General features: G+C 37.4%; 1 protein-coding gene and 1 long non-coding RNA gene across 2 annotated transcripts; one reads left to right on the top strand and one right to left on the bottom strand.

Annotated features, from left to right (window-relative positions):
- Positions 1–12,173: 12,173 nt before the first annotated feature.
- Positions 12,174–13,341, top strand: LOC147381652 (putative glutathione S-transferase parA). Its single transcript, XM_086430119.1, has 2 exons — positions 12,174–12,589; positions 12,709–13,341. The coding sequence occupies exons 1-2, from the start codon at positions 12,278–12,280 to the stop codon at positions 13,051–13,053; spliced, it is 657 nt and encodes a 218-aa protein (XP_086286245.1). The 5' UTR covers positions 12,174–12,277; the 3' UTR covers positions 13,054–13,341.
- A 2,902-nt stretch (positions 13,342–16,243) lies between these two features.
- LOC147381651 (uncharacterized) lies at positions 16,244–17,457 on the bottom strand. The gene is made up of 2 exons (XR_015174442.1): positions 17,375–17,457; positions 16,244–16,564 (listed from the first exon to the last, which is right to left on the bottom strand). It is a non-coding gene; the product is annotated as an uncharacterized LOC147381651 (long non-coding RNA).
- Positions 17,458–25,529: the final 8,072 nt, after the last annotated feature.

Raw genomic sequence — 25,529 nt, 5'->3', positions numbered from 1 at the left:
AAAGCCAACGTTATAAATTTTTTAAAAAATTAGGGTTTTGTATCTCATTCTATCACTTTCATTTTATGTTCTCAACTCTAGCTACTCTCAAGCTCTACTCTCTCAAACTCTCAATCTCTCTCATTCTCCATCTCGGTCTGTCTCAAAACCCACTCCACATAACTCATCTCTCTCTCGTCTTTTCCAACTCTTTTGATCCACTCATTCTCCCTTCCATTAATTTCTCTGAGTCTTTCTCATTCACCCTTTTATCTCTCCTATTCTTGGCTTCCTCTCTCGAACTTGAACTCGATTGACTTAGATCTATGGGTGATGCTACATCTAGCTCGAACACTCGTTGCAAGTACGATCTCTCTACCTCTTAAAGTAGCGATAATTTGAGTGTGATACTATATATTTGTTGTTATTAGGGCGTCGCAAGATAGTCCCTTTGCCTATGTTAGGTGTTTGATAATATAATATGCTAAGACACTAAATAGAAATCCTAACTTTCTTTGCCTTTCTCTGACTTTGTTTTAAGAAATTAATTAAAAGAGATTGATGAACAACTGTTACAATGATTAGGGATCTTTAACAGGTTGGTTGAGATTTTTTTTTTTTTTGAGTTATTTTCTAATAAATAAATTTGCATTCTGTTACACTATATTTATGTTGAATGTGACCAAATGTGAATATGTGTTTTTTTATTTTACTTTAAAATATTGTTATTTTCTTAATCTTTTTATCCAAGGATGATGGATTTAATCGGTTTGGGACTTTGGACTTACTGATCATGTTGAGAGTTCTATTTTATTTATTGGGGTCTGGTTCATCTTATGGGCTGCTTTGTTTCAAAGTAATTCTAATGAGACTCAGAATCATTGAATCTCCCCAAATTTTTGGTATAAATTAGAGCATCTTTCTGGCCTACAAATTAAAAAAACAACAACTGACAAGTAATTCCTATCCGTTTGATTATCAGTAATTTTGGATCAAGGATTTGAAATTTTACTATTTGTTATACCATTAATCAGAAATCATCAATCAAGTTGATTTGTTGAAAACTGTGCAGATAAAAAAAGTGTGACATATGGGATGATACTTTTGGAATTTTGGTAGAATCATAAATACTTGTGAGTTCTTATCGTTTCTTTCCAACCATACCAATATGGAATATGGTAATTTTTTATTTTTTATCTTCACATTGTACTTTCATTTACGTGCTATTTTTATTTTTATATTTGCATATCTAAATATATAGCTTAGTATATCTAAGATGGGTCACGTTCAATGGCAAACTTTTTAGCAAATTTTTTGACAAAACATTTTTCAAAACTTGAGTTAGAAGTTTTGGAATGGGCTGATTTTTGGTGAGGATGATCTCTACGGTGAGGAAATCATCATCACCAAAAATCAGCCCATTCCAAAATTTCTAACCCCATCAAAAATGATTTACAAAAAATGGACGATCCACGAGTTTTCAACTTGTAAACTAGGGCTAGAAGTTTTGGAATGAGCTGATTTTTGGTGAGGATGATCTCCTCACCGTAGAGATCATCCTCACCAAAAATCAGCCCATTCCAAAACTTCTAACTCAAGTTTTGAAAAATGTTTTGCCAAAAAGTTTGCTAAAAAGTTTGCCATTGAACGTTACCCATCTAAGATATATAGGATAAAACCTCCAAAATATTCAAAACTTGTCTACTTGAGTCGCATTGGATCAAACCCCCAAAATATCCTGACTCGATGTTTGTACACTTGAGTTGCATAGGATCAATTTAGTGTTCTTGCGATGCATGGGATCGAACCTATCTTTGGTACATTCACCAAACAAAAGTTAATAGGTTTACAGCGTACTTCATTCAAAGCATTTGAAAAAAATGGTTTGAGTGTTTGACCATGGACTTTACTTATCCCAAGATAGGCCAATTAAATATTTTAATATTTTGGATCCCAATTACGTGGAACTCAGAGCTTCATAGGCAACGTGTAAAAAATTGACAAACCCTTAAAATCTTTGGGTCCATTTACATTAAACTCAAGATCAAGCGTGCCATATGTGTGAAAAACGTAGGATCGTCTCTCTTTGGAATCGAATAATATTACGATGTTTTAATTTTCTTTTCATTTCACCTTTCCTCTACTTTTCTTGGTGCATGTAAAAAAGTATGAGATATGTATGATTGCATTCTTCGATAATGTAAGATATTTCTTTCCTTTTACATCAAAAGTCATGCATTATGTTTGTTTAATATAAATAGGTTGATTTGAGCTCCATCCCTTTGTCGTGTTGTAAAGATCCAAACATGCTTGTTATTTCTACTAAGGATTATTATTTTCAAATTAAGAATGGAAGCAAACTTATTATTTTTATTTAAGGATTATTATTTGTGAATTGCAAAAGATACGTAAACTTAATATTGATAAAGAAGATAATCCATATTGATTAGTAGAATTAATTTAGTGATATAAAGGATCATTTGAAGTTAGAACCTAAAATATTCTTTTAAATAATCTCAACTTAGTTAGGATTTAATAATGTAATATTGTTCTTCCCTTCGATGGTTATTTCATCAATTATGTCTAGTATTAAAAAAAAAAGATCTTCAACAAAGTAATATATGATAAATTTTATTAATTTTAACTATCAATGATTAGTACACGTGTTTGAAGTACTAATGATTTATAATACATATTTCAGTTCAATGGTGATAAGAAGAAGACATAATCAAAAAAACATTGATGAGATCTAGAGAGAATACATCAAGAAATTTCATATATAAAGCCGTAGAACATCCTCCTCATGGACACTGGCAAAATAAAAGTTGCTGACTTTGGGTTAGCAGAAAGAATTTTCAATGGTAATGTACTTAGATCCTTCCTTATGTATTTAAAGTCAAACTTGTTTTTATATCTTTGATTTCATATTCTTCCCTTAGTTGGTCAATATTTTCTATTATATATTTATTTATTTGATCTTCTTATTTTACATTTGTAAATGCAAAATAGGTTGCAAAGAAACAAAATGGTGAAAAATGAAAGTCTATAATAAATAAAGTATAATTTGTACAAAATTTGCCAGGTGTGTTGGCATGGTAGTAGTGGTTGTGGTGGTAGTAAAGGTATGTTAGTGGTGGTGGAGGTCGTGGCATGATAGTGGTGATGGTGGTGCTTGGTGATTGTGGCATGGTAGTAGTGGTGGTGATTGGTAGTGGTAGGGTGGGTGTCATGGTAGTGATTAGTCGTGATCGTGGTGGAGGTCATGATGGCATGGTGGTGGTGGTATAATTGGCACAAGATTGGTTGGGATGAACTCCAAGGGGTTGTAATATTGGTATTGGGCATGTGTAAAGCCTTATGAGGTAACCCTCAATTTTTTCTCCAATTAAACTCAAGTTAGGGTTTGGGTAACCCTTTGTACTCTCTATTTTGATATAGTAATTTATTTTGGGTTTGCCCTATAATTTTTTCACTCCTCATTGAAGGGTTTTTTCACGTTAAAAATCCGGCATCTCTTGTGTGTTCTTGTTACTTTAAATATATTAGTTTTTCTTTACTTTTTATGAGTTTTTATCAAACATATACGCATAGTTTGTGAACTTATAAAGGACATATGACTTAGCTAAGACCTTAGAAAATAATGCATATCTTTTATAGCCATAGAAACCAATATTTTGAAACCAACATATAAATTTGAGTTTATAGATTTCTATTTATGCATTTCTTTTTCTATTGTTGTTTATGTTTTAATTTTTGTTTGTGCATTTCTATTTATGGTAAGTGGTGTTGGTGTTGGTCGTGGTAGCATGGTGCTAGTTTCTATTTATGCATTATTTCTATTATGTTTGTGCATGTGTTTTGTGGTGTTAGTGTTGGCGGTGGTGGTAGCATGGTGCAAATGGTAGTGGTATCATGGTGCATTTCTATTTATTTTTACATTTTTATTTCTGTTTTTACAGATTTAATGTTTTTGTTTCTATCATTTATATACAGTACACTCCCCAAAGAAAAATTATAAAAACAATACTAAATAAGACGTTGGTTTCAATAAAACCAATGTTAAATAATAAAAATAACTATATTATATTATAGTTTATATTTGACGATAGTACATCAAAAATCGACTTATTCCTGAGATATAACGTCAGATTATAACCAACATTAGAACCCTGCTTTTAAGAGGTCAGTCGATTTAATGTTAATTTTTTAAGTGACGCTAAAGTCCTTATTCCTATTATTGAGGCTTTATCTCCACTTTTTAATAGTTATATAAATCCTATCTCCTGTAACTTAATCTAAGAAAATAATGAAAATAAAGTCATAAGCACTAAATCTTACCTCCAACCATCGAATTTGTGGAAGTATTTTGCTTCAATGTTCCAACAGTGTTGCTTGAATGATTTAGATTGGACATCATTCTGACAGACAATCTCTTTGATTTAATAGATTATCTTCTAATTTATGCTCAACTAAAAGATCCCAATATATGGATCATGGTGAAAAACACTCTACTTGTAGTTATGTGACTTTTGAGTATGAAGATCACATTACTACTTGGTTTGGTGTCGCAATCATTCTTTTTTAGAAAAGGGTGTCAATGGCCACCTGGGATAGTTTTAAAAGATTATTTCTTTCTTTGAGTTATGTAGTAACTCTCGTATGGATATGGAAATGGACTACCAAGAGTCTAGGGTGCTGTTTGTTAAACTGAAAAAAATAAATGTTGAATAGCATTAAGCGCTAAAACTTATAAGCGCTAAATTTAAGTGCTAAAAAAGTTGTTTGTTTAGATGCTGAATCATGTTCGTTACACATTGTTGAAACTAGTAAATTGTCTTTGTTACCCTTACAATTATATTATACATTGTTTGCATGTTTCAAATACTTATTTATTATCAAACACAATAAAATATATTATTTCTTATAAAATTAAAATACAATTTATTTTTAAATAATAAATAATACTCAAATCTTCAATTTATAAATAATAATTTCTATTTATAAAAGCCCACAAATTTTAAATTAAAAATAATAATGTCATACAAGTCACCAAAATTTGAAATCAACTTTAAAAGAACTTAATTTTTGATGAATAATTTTCAATGGAAATAAAGGATGTGTAATTATAAAAGTACCCTATGAATTAATAAGGGCAACCCACACTATAGTCATTTTTTGTTTTGTTTTATATGGATTAAAGTTTTTGGAATGAGCAAATTTTTATTGAGGATGGTCTATATGGCCTAGAGATCATCCTCACCAAAAATCAGTCTATTTTGAAACTTCTAACTCGTCAACAATAGTTTTCAAAAAAAAAAAATGAGACAATTTACGGTTCTTGAACTTGTTTTGATAAGGTTAGAAGTTTCAAGATGTGCTGATTTTTTGTGAGGATGATCTTCTCATTGTAGAGATCATCTTCACCAAAAATCAACTCATTCCAAAACTTTTAACCCATATAAGACAAAATAATTTAGCTATGGTGTGGGTTTATTAATTTGTGGGGTGCTTATATACTTATCCATGGGATATAAGAAGTAATATCCTTTTAAGAACTAGGACATACTTGTCCATGCTCAAAAAAATAAAGGGCATACTTGTCCGTGTTGATAAAGCAAAGTGCTTACCGCTTCAGCACTTTTTTTCAGCATCAAAATAGTGTTGAATTTTTTTCACTTATTTTCAACAATAAGCGCTGAAAATATAGAGTAAACAAATGCGCTATTTTGACAAAAGTGTTGAATTTAATTTTTTTCAACAATAAGCGCTGAAAAATAGCGCAAATAAACACCGCCTAGGTAAAGAGGTTTGGTTAGATAATAGAGAAGGTGTTAAGTATCCAATTCTTTCTACCAAAGAATGGTTACCTTTAACTTGACCATTTTTTAGTGTTTGTTGAATGAATGAAAGATAATGCATGAATGCACGAAAGGTGAGTATGTGTGCATAAAGTGAATAATATACCTTTATGAAAAGGGATTCAATGTAGGTGTGAGACATGAGGAGATGCCTTATGCAGAAGAGTGCCCCCAATGAGTCTAGACTCTTTGGATAAAATGAGAGTGTTGGCTTATGTGTTTAGGTGTAAGACATGAGGAGACTCCTTCTCTTAAGTCTACACTCAAGAAAATGACATTTGTGTTCATCATCGCCATGCATGTATGAGTATGTGCATTTGTGTACATTATGATGCATGAGAATGACGCTTAATAGGGCTTCAAACCCCATTCTTTCAGTCAAACCGTCCCAAGTATTCCATGCCAAAGGTTGAAGTTCAACCTACTCAAGATGAAAGATGGTTTTTCATTACATCTTAAGGTTGTCTAAAAAAATTGAAAAGATGGAATAGAAGAAATGCGAAAGAGAGAATGCAATATTAGAAAATTAAATCTTATTTTATACCCACCTTGTATACTTGGTTCATTCTTTTTTCTTCTTCTTCTTAAGTCCATAATAAATTACTTGTGTTGAATCTTTTTTAAAAAGAGAGAGGGAGAGAGAGATGAAAGAGATTTGTGTAGTTTAAGATTGAGATGAGAGTATAAGATTTCTTATGGGAGAAGGGGGTTTTATAGAGTTTTGAAAAACTTTTTAGGGTCAAAAGGGTTTAAAATAGAATATGCAAAAAAATAGCATAGGATTTTAGGATAATATGGTTGGAATTTAGGGTTAATGGAAGGAAAAAATAAGAAATGAGAGGCATGAGACTTTTGACCCATGTCTTTAGGTGAAGCCCATATGAGGTTGCCAATCCTCATGTGGTTGAGTGAAAATCAAACTAAATGGGGTGTGCGGTTGTGGCTTGAAAGAATTGTCAAAATGATGGGGTTAGGTGAGGTGATTAAGAAAAAGTAGTGAGGTGTAGTATGAAAATGTCTTGTGAGATGGTTTTAGAGAAAATGACTTGACTGATTGAATTTGGGAGAGTAAGAGAGGTAATGACATATGGCAAACTTTGTGAGAATGGGCTTTTACACTTTTGTTGACCTTGATATGGGTCCAATGGACTTGGATTGGGTTTGAGATAGTCTTGGGTTTAGTTTTAGGAGTGGTTATGGGCATAACATTGGGTTTAGGCCACTATTTGAACATGAGTTAGATTTACAAGAGGTTTATGTATTGGCCATGAGTTAGTTGGCCTAGGTTTGAAGGTAGTTGGGCTTAGAGTGAATTGTTTTAGGGATTTGAGTGGTTTGGAATTGGTTTAAAAATTGAATAGGCTTAGGTTAGGATAGTGGGCCTTGGGCTATAAGAGGTGGACTTGTGATTTGTTTGAGTAGAAGTAAATAGGATTTGGGAGGTAGGCTTAGATTGGGGATTTAGGATTTTGGTAACGAGCTTAGATTGGGGATTCATATTGGTTGCTTAGGTAGTTTAGGATTTCATAGTGGGGTTAGGTTGAAGATTTGAATGGGCCTAGAATTTGTTTAGGGAAAGTGGTGGACTTAGGATTGGATCATTTTGAAAAATGCATGGAGTGCATAAGGGCTTAGAAAGGATCTAGAAAATGCATATATGTATGAAAAGTAAAAAAAAATGTTTATTTGTAGGCTTGTAAGCCAAACAAAGGCCTTTAGGCTTTTATTATAAATAAAACAATTCCTTTAGGCCTTTTGGTTGACAATTTGGCTTAAAACACATTTTTATGGGCTTTATAAAGTGTGGCCCGTGCAAATTAAAGTGTCTGCAATTGCCTCTCTTTGTATGAGTAGCTTACAAATAACTGCAAATAATAGACTTAATCCTTGATTATATGGTCCGTTGTCTATTGAATACCTAGTTATCAAAAAAAAAAAGTGTTAAAACTTCAAAATCACTAACAAAATGCCATTTGCATATTAAAGAAAGGGTAAAATCCATTACAGTTAAACTGCTTAACCAATGTTCACCCATGTTTTTATCCTGCCCTATTGTGAACGCCATGCACTACGATACCTAGAATTAGGTGTAGGTCGCCCCAGAGTCACCCTAGAACCCCTATGTAAATCTATGTAAAGCCATGTTAACCTCGTGCTAGGGTATATCTATTAGCTTAGTGGCATTATTGTAATAAAAGAGTATAATCGACCTCTACTTTTGATGTTTCATCCTGAAAACTTAAGAAAGACTTAGCATGTTCTTTGTAGGAAGGGTATATTTGGTCTCAATCCCCGACCTACACTCACGTTAACCTTGAGCCCTCGCCCAAGCTACGTAGCGTCCGGCTTGTACTAGATCACCAATAGTTTGTAACACACCTTATTTGTTTTTCTAATATATTACTCTATGTAATTACATACTATATCAACAAAGTTGCTCCCGGACTTTGCCTTGTGTTGCCTTCGTTCTCTTATATTGCTAGTTATGTTTTGTGTGTGTGAGCTATTTGATAGGCTTGCTTGCGGGCAGACTATCACCCCAAGCACCACACAACCTTACTTCAAAAGAAATGGCCGTGACAGTTGGTATCAGAGCCCAATTGATATTAAAGCCTAGTTCTTCCCGAATTCTATTTAATTCACACGAACAATGGCAAGAGGAGAGAAAAACATCGTGGACTAACCCATTCCAACTCTACCACCCCCAAGTACCAACAAGGAATGTATAGAGCTACTTGAAACTCAAATGACCCAGCTATCGGGTCTCATTGATGGCATTGCTCAACTAGGTGATTGCCAAGACATGTTAGATAACAAATTCGTAACCTTCAGTGCTAAATTGATTGACTTTGAGGAAGATACCCGAGGATCCCTAGCACAACAATATGAACAAATCACGAAGTTCACTACTAAGGTAGGTTTCCTGGTAAGAGTCATTGGTAACGAACAACCTACTAGTGGTGAAGCTCATCCCTTTAGTGATGCTCGTGATACAAAAAAGCTCGAAAATTTCTTGTTCGATATGGAACAATAATTTTGTGTTGTTCTCCCCGATTTAGAAGAGGTAAAGGTCACCACAGCCTCAATGTATCTTACAGGTGATGCCAAACTATAGTGGCATACCAAGTACTCTAAGATGGAAAATGACTAATGGTTCATTGATACATGGGATGACCTCAAATGGGAGCTGCAAAAATAAGTTCTTACCATAAAATGGGGAGTTAATTACCTATATAAAATTGAGGTAACTCTATCAGACAAGTACCATGCACAATTACATCAAACAATTTTCCACCTTGATTCTTGATATTCATTACATGTTTGAGAAGAACAAATTGTTTTCATTCCTAGAAGGGTTTAAGCCTTAAGTTCAATCTGAACTTCAAAAGTAACGTGTACAAGATCTTATGTCTGATATTGTCGTTATTGAACGGTTGATTGATTATACTCCCATGAATGGGGGTAAAAAGAAGCTACACCCTCAATCAAAGGGGTACTCCTAGCAGCGTGAGCACACCTAGGAGTCCTCAAAAGTTAATAATAGGGGACTTAGACCCAATTTTAGCCAGAGATCCTAGTGGGATTCCTCTCCTTCGAAAAACACATGTACCTTGCCTAACAATCACCACAACAAGTTTAAATGCATTTTGTGTGGTGGTCCTCATAAGACATTCAAGTGTTCACAACAAGTTAAACTGAACGCACTATTAGCCTCCTAGAGTGACCCTAGTTATGAGAGTACAAAAGACGAGATGATGACGAGTCTCTTCATATGGGGAGCCTTGCATTTTCTCAATGTACTCAAACAGACCTTTGAGACTCAAAACCTTAAACGAAAGGGTCTCATGTATGTGAACATCAAAATTGGTGGTAAGAACACCCAGGCAATGATTGATACAAGAGTTAGACACAATTTCATTTCCCTTGTAAAAGCGAAACGCCTCAATATTCGACTAAAGAAAGATTCTAGTCGTACGAAAACTGTTAACTCCCAGACCACTCCTATCCAAGGGTTATGTCCATCAAGATAGTCACATGGAGGAGTAAGCTTGACTTGCTCGTAGTTCCACCCGATAAATTTAGAATCATCATTGGGATGGACTTCTTGTGACAAAATATGGTTGTTCTAATGCTATTCACTAACACATTGGACATGCTGGGTGAGTGCTCAAGCTTCATTCCCGTGTCCATAGGCAACAAAGAAGAAAAAATGATCTTAACCTTTCAATTGAAGAAAGGGAAGCAAACTTACCTCACTATCCTACGAATTGAACCTGATGATCAAAATCATAGTTCAACTCCCACTCCGGTTCCATAGATATTAAGAGAATTTGATAACATGATGCTAAATGAGTTTCCTAAGGCCTTATCTCTGCGTAGGCCAATTGACCATCAAATTGAACTAGTACCTGGTACCGTGCTTCCTGTGAGGGGCCTTACAAGATGAGTCCTCTAAAACTATCTGAGCTACGCAAGCAACTTGATGGAATTTTAAAGTATGGGTTTATCAGACTTTCCAAGGCACTTTATGAGGTGCCTATTTTATTTCAAAAGAATCTCAAGCATGTCATGAAGTATTGGGGTGTGCCCAAAACCATTATCAGTGATAAAGATTCAAGATGCATAAGGAAGTTTTGGATCGAACTGTTCATAGTACTTGGGTCTCATCCTGATTTTTCGACTAGTGGGCATCCTCAAATAAATGGGCAAACAAAGCAATTTAATGCTATGTTAAAAGAGTATTTAAGGCATTTTGTCAATGCCAACCTTAAGGATTAGGCGAATTTTTTTTATGTTCTATTTCAACTTTTAGAAGAGTTTTTCTTTCAATAAGAATCCTTTTGAACTTATTACTGGCCAACAACCTTTAACACTTCACACTATTATTTTAGGCTATTAGGGATAATGTCCAAAGGCGTACAAGTTTGCTAAGATTTGGCAAGACAACAATGAAATTGTCAGGTCTTAACTTGAAAAAATGTCTAAGAATAAAGAAATGGACTGATGAACGTCGTTGACCAGATCCTTTCAAAATTAGTGACTTAGTTCTTCTCAAGACAGATCAATTGAGAAGGTTCAATTGAGTTCAATGAACACACAGATTCCTAGTACAGCGTTATGAAGGCCCAATGCTCATCTTCTCTTGAGTTGGCAAAATCTCCTACAAGTTGAAGTTACCTCACTGGTTATGCAACATTCACCCTATCTTCTATGCTCAAGCCGTTCCATGTAGACCCAGCACACAGCATTCAAATACGCATACCTTCTCATTCAGCAATTCAACTAAATGTGTTGTCGACAAAATCTTCGTAAACTGTCAAGTCAACAATAGTTCAAGCAAGTAGCAGCACATGGAGTCCTTTGACAAGTGGAAGAACATGCTAGAATGTTAAGGTACCTAGGAGAGTGGAAAGAACTTATTACCTTTCAAGTAGAAGGTCGAAGAGTTTCTTAGAGACAATGCGACAAGGATGTCTGCAGAATAAGTGGGGGAGACTGTGAAAGTCATGCACTACGACACCTAGAGTTAGGTGTAGCTCGTCGTGAAGTCACCTAGGAACTCCTATGTAAATCTATGTAAGACTCACATATGAAGCTATGTTAGTCCCGTGTTAGGACATATTTATTAACTTAGTGGCATTATTATAATAAAAAAGTATAACTGACCTCTACTTTTAATATTTCATTTTGGAAACCTAGAAAAGACTTAACATAATATTTGTAGGAAGGGTATCTTTGGTTCTAATTCTTGACCTATGCCCACATTAACCTTGAGCCATCGTCCAAGCTACGTGGCGTCCTACATGTACTAGATCACCAATTATTAACATACCTTATTTACTTTTATAATGTGTTACTTTATGTAATTATATATTATATTAACAAAGTTATTTCTGATATTTATCTCGTATTGTTCTCGTTCTTTTATATTGCTGGTTATATTTTATATGTATGAATTATTTGACAGATTTACTAACAGATTGTCATCCCGAATATCATACAACCTTGCTTCGAAAAAACACGAAGCTAACCAATATTTGATTGATTCAAATCTTTACCACCCGGTCATCGCTAACAACGGAACTCTTGTCATTTGCAATCGCTAGCAAAATGGCATATTCCAGAAGTATCAATTTGATGTCATTACAATTGACTGAGGTGTCAAGCAACCTGAATTTGTAACAAAAGCTTCCAGTTTATTCTATCCTAGATATTTGAAATGTGACGTAATCAATGACATATCTATTAATATTCTCGAGATTTGAACGGTGACGTAATCAATGACATCCCTATGTTTGACAATCGACTGAATTATTTTTTCTTCTTTCTCAACCTCACAAGTCACAACCCGACCCCGCTAAACATTGAAGTTTCTATTTACTTCTCTCATCATTGTCTGAGCAGCTAGAGTTAGCTACTCCAGTTGTCTAGAATCAACAATGGCTGATGTAGTTTTGTTAGATTTCTGGCCCAGCCCTTTTGGAATGAGAGTTAGAATCGCTTTAGCAGAGAAGGGGATCAAACATGAATACAAGGAAGAAAATCTCTGGGACAAGAGTCCTCTTCTTCTGAAAATGAACCCAGTTAACAAACAAATCCCTGTTTTTATCCATAATGGAAAACCCATCTGTGAATCTCTCATTATTGTTCAATACATTGATGAAATTTGGAGTGATAAACAACCTTTGTTTCCCAAAGATCCTTACCAGAGAGCCCAAGCCAGGTTTTGGGCAGATTATGTCGACAAGAAGGTTTGTTCTCTCTCTCTCCTACATGTATCTATTTTGCTTTATCTTTTTAAAACGGGTACTCTTGTTTTAATCTTTGATTTATGGTTCTTTTGCTTTTCTTCCAAAATTTCAAATTACAGATATATACAATTGGGAAGAAGGTATGGATGACAAAAGGAGAAGAACAAGAGGCTGCAAAGAAAGAATTTATAGAGTGTTTGAGGCTATTAGAAGGAGAACTTGGAGATAAGCCTTACTTTGGTGGTGAAAACATAGGTTTTGTAGATGTGGCTCTCATCCCATTTTACAGCTGGTTTTACTCTTATGAGACTTGTGGAAATTTCAGTATCGAGGGTGAATGCCCAAAGCTGATTGCATGGGCCAAACGGTGCATGGAGAAAGAGAGTGTTTCAAAATCACTTCCTCACTCTCACAAGATCTATGACTTTGTTTTGAAACTTAAGAAGAAATTTGGGATTGAGTAAAGTCTATATTTTGTACCAAGAGTTGGAAATCTATGCTTCTACACTGTTTTTAAGCGATTGTGTTTATAGGTGTTTGTGCTATTTCTCATAAGTTTTTTGTAATAAAGAAGAGACTCTTAATTGGTTTTAAGAGGATCTGACTCTGATAGGTAATTTGGAGCAATATGTATTAAGGTTCTGTTCTTCACTTACTGGTGAAGTCAAAAGTGGAGTAGGTTGTGTTCTTCTGTTCTTGTAAGTTTGACTGCAGTATGATATAGTAATATGCACTTAGTTTTTCATTTTAAATTATTCATCCTCTCTTACAATTTTGTTTGTATTTCTAATGGCCTCCTCAACTTTCTTTTACATTATTTGGAGATGTAGTATTTTCAATTGCATTTTATTACTTAGATTCTTTTTTATTTTAAAGATGTGATTAGCTATCACCCTTATTATTCTTTATAGGCTCAAGATAATGACTTCTACTTTGGTATTTATTTATTTAAAGATTAGAGATGTAGGTAAGCTGATTAAGGTGTTTCGATTGAAAAAGCAGAAAGACTAATTACACATCCCCAGTCACAATTGCATAATATTCTATTTATGCTCTCTAGAATTTTGAAAGAGTCGTGCTGAGGTGACCAACGGAGACACATAGGAGACAAAATGATGTCATCTACGGTTACGTGCACGCCACCACATCATTTTTGCCATCTTTGTGTCTCCGTTTGTCTTATTCCAACATTTTCCATTTTGAAATGATATCTGTCTTAAGCATTGAATTTAGGTAGTGTAATTGGAACGATTTTGGAGGGCATTTGGGTGTTCGATATGTATTAAAGGTGCAAGTTAATTTGGTTCAAACCGAGAATCGAACCATTTCATGAATTTTGAATTAGGTTGGTTCAGTTTTATTTTAAAACGGTTCGATTTCGGGTTAAACAAAATAAGAATCGATAGGTTTGGTTCGATTTTCGATTTAGGATTTATAAATATCCGAAACAACCTGAAAATCGAACCAAAATCAATTTTTTTATATGTAATAAACCTAATCCTCTTCTACTCGTTTTTGTGGTTGCAACCTGCAACCACAAACTGCCACCGACGGTCATGGTGCACCAGCTCTCCTTCTCTCTCTCTCTCTCTCTCTCTCTCTCTCTCTCTCTCTCTGCGTGAGGCTGCGTGCGTGCGACAGCGGGCATGCTCTCAATTCCAGTGTCTGGCAGGTCTTCCCTCTCTCTCTGCGTGTGGCTGCAGATACCTCTCAATCTCTCATGGAAATTGGGTTTGGATTTTATAGTTTTGGTCTTTTAGAGAAAAATTAATTTTTTCTATAATTTTTAAAAATTCATTCGGTTTTTTTTTTTTTTAATTAATCTAATTTTTTATGTGTCCCATAATCTTGCTTTTGGGTTTTTAATTTTTCATAATTCATTTGTTTACATAATTTTTGTTGATAAATTTGTGTAATTTTTTTTTACAACCCATGGAACCGAACCGAACCAAACCAAACTGAATTAAGATCGGTTTGAATTGGTTCGATTCTAGACTAAATCGGTTTGGTTCTAGTTCTCATATAATGGAATCGATTTTGGTTGGTTCGATTTTGATGTTGTTCTAAACCGAATCAACTCGAACCAAGTTGCACCCCTAATACATACGGGCGACTTAATTCCCTTGTTTGAATTAATGGTTGAGTTATGATGAGTCGACGAGGGTGCTAAAGAAAAAGGTAGATAAGCTATATATTATGGGAAAAGGGGTTAAAGAAAAAGGTACATAAGCTATATATTATAGGAAAAAAGGGGTTTGGATGGTAGAGTTTGGATATTAGGGATGCTTGGAATGAAATAAAAAAGGTCAATTTTTTTTTTTTAAGGAGTAATATCTCAAAATAATTTTCATTGAAATATGCAACATCAATCGAAAAATGAAAAATATATAATAAGAACACAATGTTGTGGTCGACAAGAACGTCAAGGTACACAATTGAGAACCCTCGAAGTGCCTCAGACAAGGCAACCAATATTTACTCTAATACTTATTATTAACTTTTCGTAATCTTTCCATGGATTTAAATTAAAAATTTTAGGAAATAGGATGTGGTTAACCTAGTTTAGGTTTCCAAATTATTTTAGTATTAATTAGTTCCATAATAAATGGTCCAATTGGCTAGTTCGTAAATCTCGTCTTCTCCTAAGTCACCCAATGGCCAGTTACTGTCTTCTAAATCAGAAAGAGAAGACTTGAGATTTCATATTTAGACGTTAGATTAATTATTTTAGATCTAATGGGCTTAGACTCATAGCTCAGTTGGTTTCACACAATGCAAAACAACTTTGAGGTTATGGGTTCAAGTCTAGCTTACCCATAAAACAAAATTATTTTAGATTTAATCATTTTTTCTACGGAAGTAAGGAAATTCCGTGCACACTCCCATGGTAGAAATAAAAAAAGAATTCAAATTAGAAGCACCACGGATGGAAGGAAATGTGTGCATCCTCCCACGCTTGGTAATTAAGCTCATCAATTTAATTTGTGCAAACTGGTATGTTCAGCTTCGTGCTTGCATGGAAAGGCATTGATTTGCCTAATTTGTGCAGAATCCGACCTTATTGATATCGCTTTTATCGTCCTTTATATTTACCTACTCGCTATGCATCCAACTTACAATCTAGTGGAAAGCTCAGCATATACACTTCAGTGTATATGTGCTCGTCTGTTGTTCTTGGCTAGGTTTTGGCCTTTAGGAGATGCATGATGTTTGATTCCCTTACTTTCCCTTTTAGGCTTGATATTTTTTTAGGATTTGACTTAGATTTTATTTTATCTTTTTAAATATTTTTCAGCTCTCTTTCTTTGCTTGATTTGATGGCAACAAATTGAAAAAAAATAAATGTTTACAAAGAACAGACACTGTGTGAAAAAAGCCCATATTTGACGGTCTTAGCCCGTCAAATTTCTCAAAATTTGACGGACCCTCCCATCAAATATTCTCTTGTAGAAATTTTTTTTTTTTTGACGACCCTGGATTATCAAATTATTGGAGAATGGGCTTTAAAAAAATATATATAAAAAAATCCATAGAGTATGACCGTCGAATTTGGAGGTTTAACAAACAATAGCATGGTCCTCTAATTAACCAATCACAATGAACGAAATAATAATAAAAAAAATCAGAAAAATAAAAAACAAAAGAAAAATCATGGAATAAGAATATGATGGCCATCCATATTGACTGAAGAACAAAGAAGAGAAAACTGAATCAATATTCATGAATTAATATTTTGAAATTGAAATAGACCCGACTTTACATTAAATCAAAGAAAATTCAGTAGAACCAGATCCTTAACTGGCTTCATTCTTGTCGGCATCAACTCTCTTCCTCAGCTCCTCTATAATGGGATTCTCTGGATTTATCTCCATTGTCTTCTTGCTTGATATGTACCCAGCCATGCTCGAGTCCCTCAGAGCCTGTGCCTTCATTGTCCTCTCCATGTTAGCTGTCCACCCATACTCTCCATGTTAGCTGTTCCCAGGACCCAATAAAATGTAAAGATGCAAAAAGACACCAAAATAGGATCTCAAGCAATACAAACACCACGATACCCCACCTGTTTGATTGAAACAAAGTTTGCAATAACAATTCTGTGCCATTTACCAGCAGCAGATAAAATTTGTTTTCCAAGTTAGTTTATCAAATGAAATCCTGAATAACGAGTTAAGCAATAAAAAACCTATCAAAAGAAGAACAATGAAAATAATAATAAAGAAGAAGAAGAAGAAGAACGAAATGATATATGTATATATACGAGGTTGTTTGCAGGTGAACGCCAATATAATTCTTGAATGGCTGCTGGAAAAAGCTCACAAGCAGCCAGAGCATAAACAATCAGAGCATTCAACCAACCAAAGTCATTCCTATATTAAAAGTCTAATATTTATTTAACTGTTACTAAATAAATAATAATTCCAATTGCTTCCCTTTGAAAATGGCATCAATTGCATCAAAAAATGTAATTTACAAAAACTGACAGGAATACCTGAAAGGTGTACATATTCTCAAATAACCTGATTGCATTGGCTGCTTAACCCAAACTTAATAATGTCTCAAAAGATCATCTAGTTTTATTTGTGAACACTCTTGTATATGATAATAACACTCATATAATCCAATATGATTTAAATGATATTCATACCTCCTAAATGTAAATAACAGCACAAGCATACTTGTTGTCATAACTGGCAATGACAAGCCCTAGTTAATAATGTCTTAAGAAAATAAGTAATTTCCAATAAACCAATACGATTATCGAGGGTATAGCTCAATATTTGTCACCTCATTCACAGTTGATGGCGATGTTAAATCACTCATGGGCATGTTTGACTTCATTCTACCATGCACGCAAAATGCAGGTTGTAGACACCCGAATTTGAGCGGGCCCTCGACGCCAAAATACCCAAAAACAAAAATAAAAACCGTATTGGGCCCTCAAAGCCCATACCTTCAAAAGTCTTGTTTTCCTCAAAATAAATGGGCCAATCCTATTCACGTGGCCCATGAATCCTAAAACCATCTATTCCACCCAAGCCCAATCATTATTATTAAATCCAAGTCCATCCTCATTACCATTCAATTCCCTATCCAAGCCCACACCCAAACCCAAACTATTTTATCCAACATTAACCCAACCCAATCTAAACCCAACTCCTAACCTAAGCCCAAGCAATTCACTACCAAACCCAATCCAACCTATCAATCTCATCAAACCAATCACCAACTAAATACACAAAATGACACATGTCATCATCTCCTTCCACCTTCCTCATCTAATCAACTCAACCCATAACCCTACCCTAACCTAACCTATTCCCCATCCTCTCATCATCAACCACCAATACCACAACCCATACCCTACACACCTAACCTATTACCCATCCTCTCATCATCAACCACCAACATCACAACCCATACCCTAAATACTCTAACACTATCAACCACCCACATCACAACCCATATCCCCCACACCTCAACCATCACTTTCCCTTAAAACACTCCCATAAAATCACCTCAACCCATACCTCAACCCATACCTCCCATACTCTTTTCTCTAATCATCCAACCAGCATCACCAATCAACTAATCTCTTCATCCCAACATTTGCCACATGTCATCATCCCTTCAATCCTCTCAAAATCAAACCAATCACTACTCATCTCTCCAAATCAAACACCATACATCTTCAACCATCTCAACACTCCTTCTCCAACAACTCCCTTACACCACCATTCCTCCCCCATCACCCATCACTCATCTCACCACCCCACCAACACTCTACCCAAATGGATTTGGGATAAGATCCAAACCATTTGGGTTAAAAACACAAACCATTTCCCTCATTACAAACTACCCCTTATTTTCCTCTCAATTTCATACCCTTCTTCTTTCAAACTCATGCCATTATCCCTTATTCTAATTTCCCACCCTATTATACCCTTAAATAACCTCCCAACCTCTATAAAAACCCTCCATTCTCCCCTCACCACAACTAATGAAAATTGAGAAAAAAAATCTCAAAACACTACAACTCTCTACTCCTACTCTACTCTCAACACTCAACTCTCAACTTTCAACTCTCAACCTTCTCTCCAACAAGTCAAGCAAAGGAAAAGAAGTCAAGGAAAGTCAAAGGAAGTCAAGGAAGGTCAAGGTGGGTTTGACAAAAGGACACCCCCCCCAACTTCCCTCTTCTACTCACCCCTTTCCTACACATTTGCACACACCACTATGGTTTAAATCACCAAAGGGCCCCTTCTTCATAAGGGTGCCCTTAATGATTTGAACCAACATCGAAGCCCCTCACACTTGAGGGCACATATCGTTTTCTTTCATTTTTATTTTCTTTTTATTTCAAAAAAACCGAATCCGAGGTTACCACATTACGTGGATGGAGTAGGGTGCCTAACACCTTCCCTACTCCATAAATGGACCCCCTTACCTTGAATCAAGGTTGGACCACATACACCTTATCTTACGAGAGTCAACAAAAAAATGGAAAAATGACATGATTTTTCAAAAATACAAATCCGGGTGACCATTCACACCCCATTTTCAATTTGAATGGTGGCGACTCCAAAACACCCCAAAGTAGAGGGATGTTTGAAGAATATTTGAAATCCCGTGTCCACAGCTTGGCGACTCCACTGGGGAGTACACACTAGTGGGTCCGATCCTCTTCCTTGATTCGGTTATTTCAACAAAAAAAAGAGTTTGTTTTCTTTTTGTGTTATTTCTTTTGGTTTATCTACTAACCGCGTTTGCTTTGTTTCTTTTTTTTTTATTTCACAAGTTTCACATTGGATGGTTGTATATTTATTTACATATGCTTTTGTTTTATTTTTATTTTGGAACAAAGAATGTAAGGATGGATACGATTCAAAAAAAAATGCACGCACATGCACATACGAATCACACCCCTATGCATAAGCCACCCCCCTCCCATTTAATTTTCTAACCACGGATGCCGGTACTCTCAAGCCCTCGAGATCGCTATTTTGGGTGGCTGGGAGGAGAACATCCACCCCATTCACCAACCCAAGATGTGTGCACTTCGGTGTCCATCAAGGTTTGAAGAATGGGTAGCCGAAAAACCACCCACAAACCGCATGCATCGAAGCGTAACTAATAGACAAAGGACACTAAGGTTTTCAAATTTAATTCCGTATCCATCCCACTTGTGTGTGTTGTAATTTTATTTTATTGTTTTTCTTGTAGTCCACGATGGCAAGTTGTGTAGATTTTTAGGATTTTTATGTTTTGTTCTCATTTATATGTCCCCCTAGGTAAAAGGGGGAAATCTGTTTTTTTTATGTCATCATATGCATCATCAAAAAAAAAAAAAAACAAAAGTGACATTTTTTGTGGCCCAAGCCAAAAAACAGAGGCTATGTGCCTCAAAACCCAAGAATTTCGGGCCAAAATGGGATGAGGATAAAAAACAGAGCAAGGTTGGAAGGCCAGAAAAGGTTCTGGTCCGTGCTTGAAGCACGGACTCAAGAAATATTGTCAAGTCCGTGCTTAGAAAACGGACTGGGCAAATTCTCTTAAGTCCGTGCATGAAGCACGGACCAAAAAAAAAAATTTTGATGTTCTGGTCCGTACTTGAGGCACGGACCAGCCAAAAAGTGTTAGGTCCATGCATGAAAAACGGACCCAAAAAAAAAAAAAAATTTTGATGTTCTGGTCCGTACTTGAAGCACGGACCAGCAAAAAAGTGTTAGGTCCGTGCATGAAAAACGGACCCAAAAAAAAAAAAAAAAAAATTTTTTTGATGTTCTGGTCCGTACTTGAAGCACGGACCAGCCAAAAAGTCTTAGGTCCGTGCATGAAAAACGGACCCAAAAAAAAAAAAAAAAATTTTGATGTTCTGGTCCGTTTTGAAGCACGGACCAGCCAAAAAGTCTTAGGTCCGTACTTGAAAACGGACCCTAAAAAAAAAAAAAAAAAAAAAAAATTTTTTTTTGCTCATTTGTTCCTTACGTCAGTCTTAACAACTTTTCTTCTTGAAATTTTTTTTATTTTGAGTTTTAAAGCTTGAAAATGATCAAATGATTCACTTTAGTAGAAAACTCAGGGCCTACTACTCATAATCGATCCTACTCAAAACGGACTTCGCCCAACGTGGCTCGCTATCGATCTTGGTCATAATCAAACCCGCCTTTCATTGAGTATTCATTTCCAACTGGGTCCACGACCCAGATCCATGTCAACTGGGTCCACGACCCAGATCCAATCAAACTGGATCCACGACCCAGATCCATTTCAGCTGGGCATGAACCAGATCCACTTCAACTGGGTCCACGACCCAGATCCACTTCAACTGGGCACGACCCAGATCCAATCAAACTGGGTTCACGACCCAGATCCATGTCCAACTGGGTCCACGACCCAGATCCGTTTCCAACTGGGCCCAAGACCCAGATCCAACCAAACTGGGTCTACGACCCAGATCCACTTCAACTGGGTCCACGACCCAGATCCATGTCAACTGGGCACGACCCAGATCCAATCAAACTGGGTCCACGACCCAGATCCATTTCAGCTGGGTATGAACCAGATCCACTTCAACTGGGTCCACGACCCAGATCCACTTCAACTGGGCACGACCCAGATCCAATCAAACTGGGTTCATGACCCCGATCCATTTCAACTGGGTCCACGACCCAGATCCATTTCAACTGGGTCTCCGATCCAGACCCATCTCAATTGGGTCCACAACCCAGACCAACCTCAATTGGGTCCATGACCCATATCCATTTCGAATCGGGTCCACACCCATATCGAATCAAGTCCACGATCCATCTATGATCTAACAAAGATAACAACCGATCAATCAATTCAAATGCATGCAACTTTCTCAAAAAAAAAAAAAACAAATAAAAGAATAAAGAAAATTCAAAAAGTACCAATTGCAGTCCTTGATCAAAGTCAGTGCCTAGAAAGATCTTACCCTGTTGATACGAGGGGGATAGACTACGTCTATTCAGGGAACAAGGTGATTTAAGAGTATCATTGTGCACCGCCTCTTCCTTGGAGATCGGCCTGGCCGGCGATGATTTCATAGAACTGAATTGGAGGCTACCACAAACATGGGTTTTCCCAACTCGATTTATTTCAGAAACTACCATTTTAAAATACTTTGCCGATTCCGTGTCGATGCCAGCTCCGTGCTGATGAAATTGCTTTTTCAAAACGATTTACCGACTCCGTGTCGATGCCAGCTCCGTGCTGATGAAATTTCCTTTCAAAATGTTCTACCGACTCCGTGTCGATGCCAGCTCCGTGCTGATGAAATCTCTTTTTCAAAATGCTTTACCGGCTCCGTGTCGATGCCAGCTCCGTGCTGATGTAACTTATTTTTCAGAATACTTTACCGACTCCGTGTCGATGCCAGCTCCGTGCTGATGTAATTTCTTTTCAAAATGTTTACCGATTCCGTGTCGATGCCAGCTCCGTGCTGATGTAATTTCTTTTAAAAACGTTTTTACCGACTCCGTGTCGATGCCAGCTCCGTGCTGATGTAATTTCTTTTCAAAATGTTTTACCGACTCCGTGTCGATGCCAGCTCCGTGCTGATGTAATCTCTTTTTCCAATGTGTTCTCCCCGACTCCGTGTCGATGCCAGTTCCGTGCTGATGTAATTTCTTTTCAACTGTTTTACCGACACCGTGTCGATGCCAGCTCCGTGCTGATGTAATTTCTTTTAAAAATATTTTACCGACTCCGTGTCGATGCCAGCTCCGTGCTGATGTAATTTTCTTTTCAAAATGTTTACCGACTCCGTGTCAATGCCAGCTCCGTGCTGATGTAATTTCTTTTAAAAACGTTTTACCGACTCCGTGTCGATGCCGGCTCCGTGCTGAGGTAATTTCTTTTCAAAATACCTTACCGACTCCGTGTCGATGCCAGCTCCGTGCTGATGTAATTTCTTTTCAAACCGTTTTACCGACTCCGTGTCGATGCCAGCTCCGTGCTGATGTAATTTCTTTTCAAAATGTTTTACCGACTCCGTGTCAATGCCGGCTCCGTGCTGATGTAATTTCTTTTCAAACCGTTTTACCGACCTTGTGTCGATGCCAGCTTCGTGCTGATGTAATTATTTTCTCTCAAAAACAGTCCAGCTCCGCGCTGACGAACCGTGTTTTCAAGCTCACCTAACTAAATTCCACTTTTGAATACCATCCCATAATAATTATCGGACCTAATAAAACATCATGCATTTTCCTTTTTTGTAAGTAAGATAGTAACACTTGGTCTTCTGTACCCACAGGTGGCCAAACGAAAAAAGTACAAACATCCTGAGAAGCCTCCATACTTTCTCCGATCATCTTCATCAGCTATGAGTAACTCAGATGAACCACAACCTGCGACAAATGAACTGGCCGAAGCCAATGCAATGATAGCAAAGCTGTTAGAAACAACGAAAAGGCAGGAACAAATCTTGGCGGCTGTCTTGAGTAGCACCAATTTTCTGCAAGCACAGGCAACTCAGCATCAAGCATCCGGGTCAAACCCCGAACCCCCTGAGCAAATACGACTAGAACAACAAACCACCCCACCTCCTACTGTGCCAATATATCAGGGTCCTCCGCTTTATATACCATAGAACCCGCCACCTCCCGTGATGATCCCAGATGACGGGTGTGACTTTAGGGCTCCTGAAGTTAAGAGTGCTACTGACGACAAAATGGCCCGACAGATTGAATCTCTCCAAGAGGAAATGCGACGGATGAAAGGCACAAATACTCTGGGAGGAACAAGATTCAGGGACCTATGCTTCTATCCCAACGCACAGCTGTCGGCTAAGTTTAAATGCCCGAAATTTGAGAAATATAATGGTGTTGGGTGTCCTCTGTCACACCTCAAATTGTATTGCGGATCAATGTGCCAATACGGCGAGGATGACAGACTGCTGGTACAACTTTTCCAAAGAAGCTTGACAGGACCGGCTCTTAAGTGGTTTCTCAGGATTGGACCATACACTCATCAAGAGTTGGCAGGACTTGGCTGAAATGTTCTGGCACAATTACCGGTTCAATACAGATGTGGGGTCTGGATCGAAACGATATGGCTAAGATGACAAGAAAACCAAGGAGACAGTGAAAGAGTATGCCCAGAGATGGCGAGAGTCCGCCTCACAAGTTCGGCCTGCGATGACTGAACAAGAGATGAACACTACGTTTATCTCGACACTGGGGCATGCCTTTTACACTCATTTGGTTGGACACACTACATACAGGCACCTTCTCAAACTTAGTTCAAGTAGCAGACCGGGTCGAGGACGGGATCCGAACTGGTCTAATATTGACTTGACTTTACAGCCTTGAGTGCAGCAGCGGGGACCTCGGCACAAAGAAATCAGTGCCTTTTGTCAAAAAGAAAGAGGATACCCAGGTCAATAATGTACAACCCAACCAACCTCTTATCATTCAGGCACCAGCTCAAAGTCCACAGGCATCTTAGGGCACCTGGGCGCCAGTACCTCGAGCTGCTGGGCTCCAACACAGCAGAATCCTTCCGAACAGTTCCTCCACAAACCATGCCAGCACAGCCAGCACAACAGTATGGGCAGAATCAGCAAACAAGACCGAACCGAGTAAATAGAGTATTTACCAGGTTACCCATGACACTATCTGAGTTACTGCCAATCTTGCTTAGGGGTGAATATCTCGCAAAACGTCCGCCAAATCCTGAGGCTGTCAAGGGGCCAGGGTATAACCCCAATTGTGTTCTGTGAATTTCATATGGGTGCACCGGGGCACTCTACGGATCAATGCTGGCAACTCAAACATCAGGTACAGAACTTGATTGATAAGAAGGCTCTTATCCTGGATGGGACCTCCCAACCTCCCAACCCACAACAACAGAATATCAATCAGAACCCCCTACCTACCCACAATGAAGGGGGAAGTGGACACAGGGTGAATGTCATTCATAAGGAACTCGATTTCAATCCGTCTGTCTTGATAGCACCTGTCGGGTCCAATCAGGGTCCATTTTACTCAGGGACCAGAAGCGCCGACAGTTAGTACAATCAACCATTATACGACAAACTCATCCCGAAATTCATTACCACCACTCAGATTAGCCGACCTCACCATCCATCCCACCACCAAAATACCGCTACCACCGACCACCTTTGGTCATACCATATGGATCACCCCATCATCAAAGTTTGACCCGACCCCCTCTTGTCATAACCGTACACACCGCCAACTTCTCAAGGATCAACCCGACCTCCTCTTCACATACCATACACTGCATCTTCACGTCCACCATTTATTATATCCCGTACACTTCATCAACCCCTCCTGCTACCACTACATCCAAATCACCACCACCTCCTCTCAGTCTCAATATGAAACCCGATCCACCCCCCATGACATACACTCACCCAAACCATTCCCTATAACTCTATCCAGGCAGTTCCCTGGAGTTACGAGACAACCATCACCACAACCGCCGGGGTTGAAACCATGAAGAAGGCATTGGTAGCCGATATCGGTAATATGACAAAGGCAGGGAGATGCAAAAAGATACCAACAAAGGGGGTAAGCATCAAGGAAAAGACTGAAAAAACAACGTAAGGGATAACCGATGAGGAAAAGAGAAAGGTAAAAGGAAAGGGCAAGATAGGCGAGAATGACCAAATGAAGCAAAAGTGACAGACGAAGAAGCCACAGACTTTATTAAGCTCATCCTCAAGAGAGAGCATAACATAATAGACAGATTGAACAAGCAGCCAGACCAAGTCAGTATCCTAGGGCTAATACAAAAATCGGAAGAGCACCAAGAGGCATTGTTGAAAGTCCTAGGGGGATCACATGTACCTTCGACCACGACACCGGCCCAGTTAGAGCAAACAGTCGGCCAGATCATGGCCTCCAATCCTATTATCTTCACAGAAAATGAGTTTACACCTGAAGGAACGGGG

Source organism: Akebia trifoliata, unplaced genomic scaffold (genome assembly GCF_017979445.1).
Source record: "Akebia trifoliata isolate Shusen 1 unplaced genomic scaffold, ASM1797944v1 Contig00311, whole genome shotgun sequence".
In the NCBI taxonomy this organism is placed as follows: Eukaryota; Viridiplantae; Streptophyta; class Magnoliopsida; order Ranunculales; family Lardizabalaceae; genus Akebia; species Akebia trifoliata.
This window is presented reverse-complemented; position numbering and strand designations above follow the sequence as displayed.

Coding starts and splice junctions, on each gene's coding strand:
- LOC147381652 (XM_086430119.1), top strand. CDS start 12,278: ATGGCTGATGTAGTTTTGTTAGATTTCTGGCCCAGCCCTTTTGGAATG. Junction 12,590..12,708: donor CAGATTATGTCGACAAGAAG/GTTTGTTCTCTC, acceptor TTCAAATTACAG/ATATATACAATTGGGAAGAA.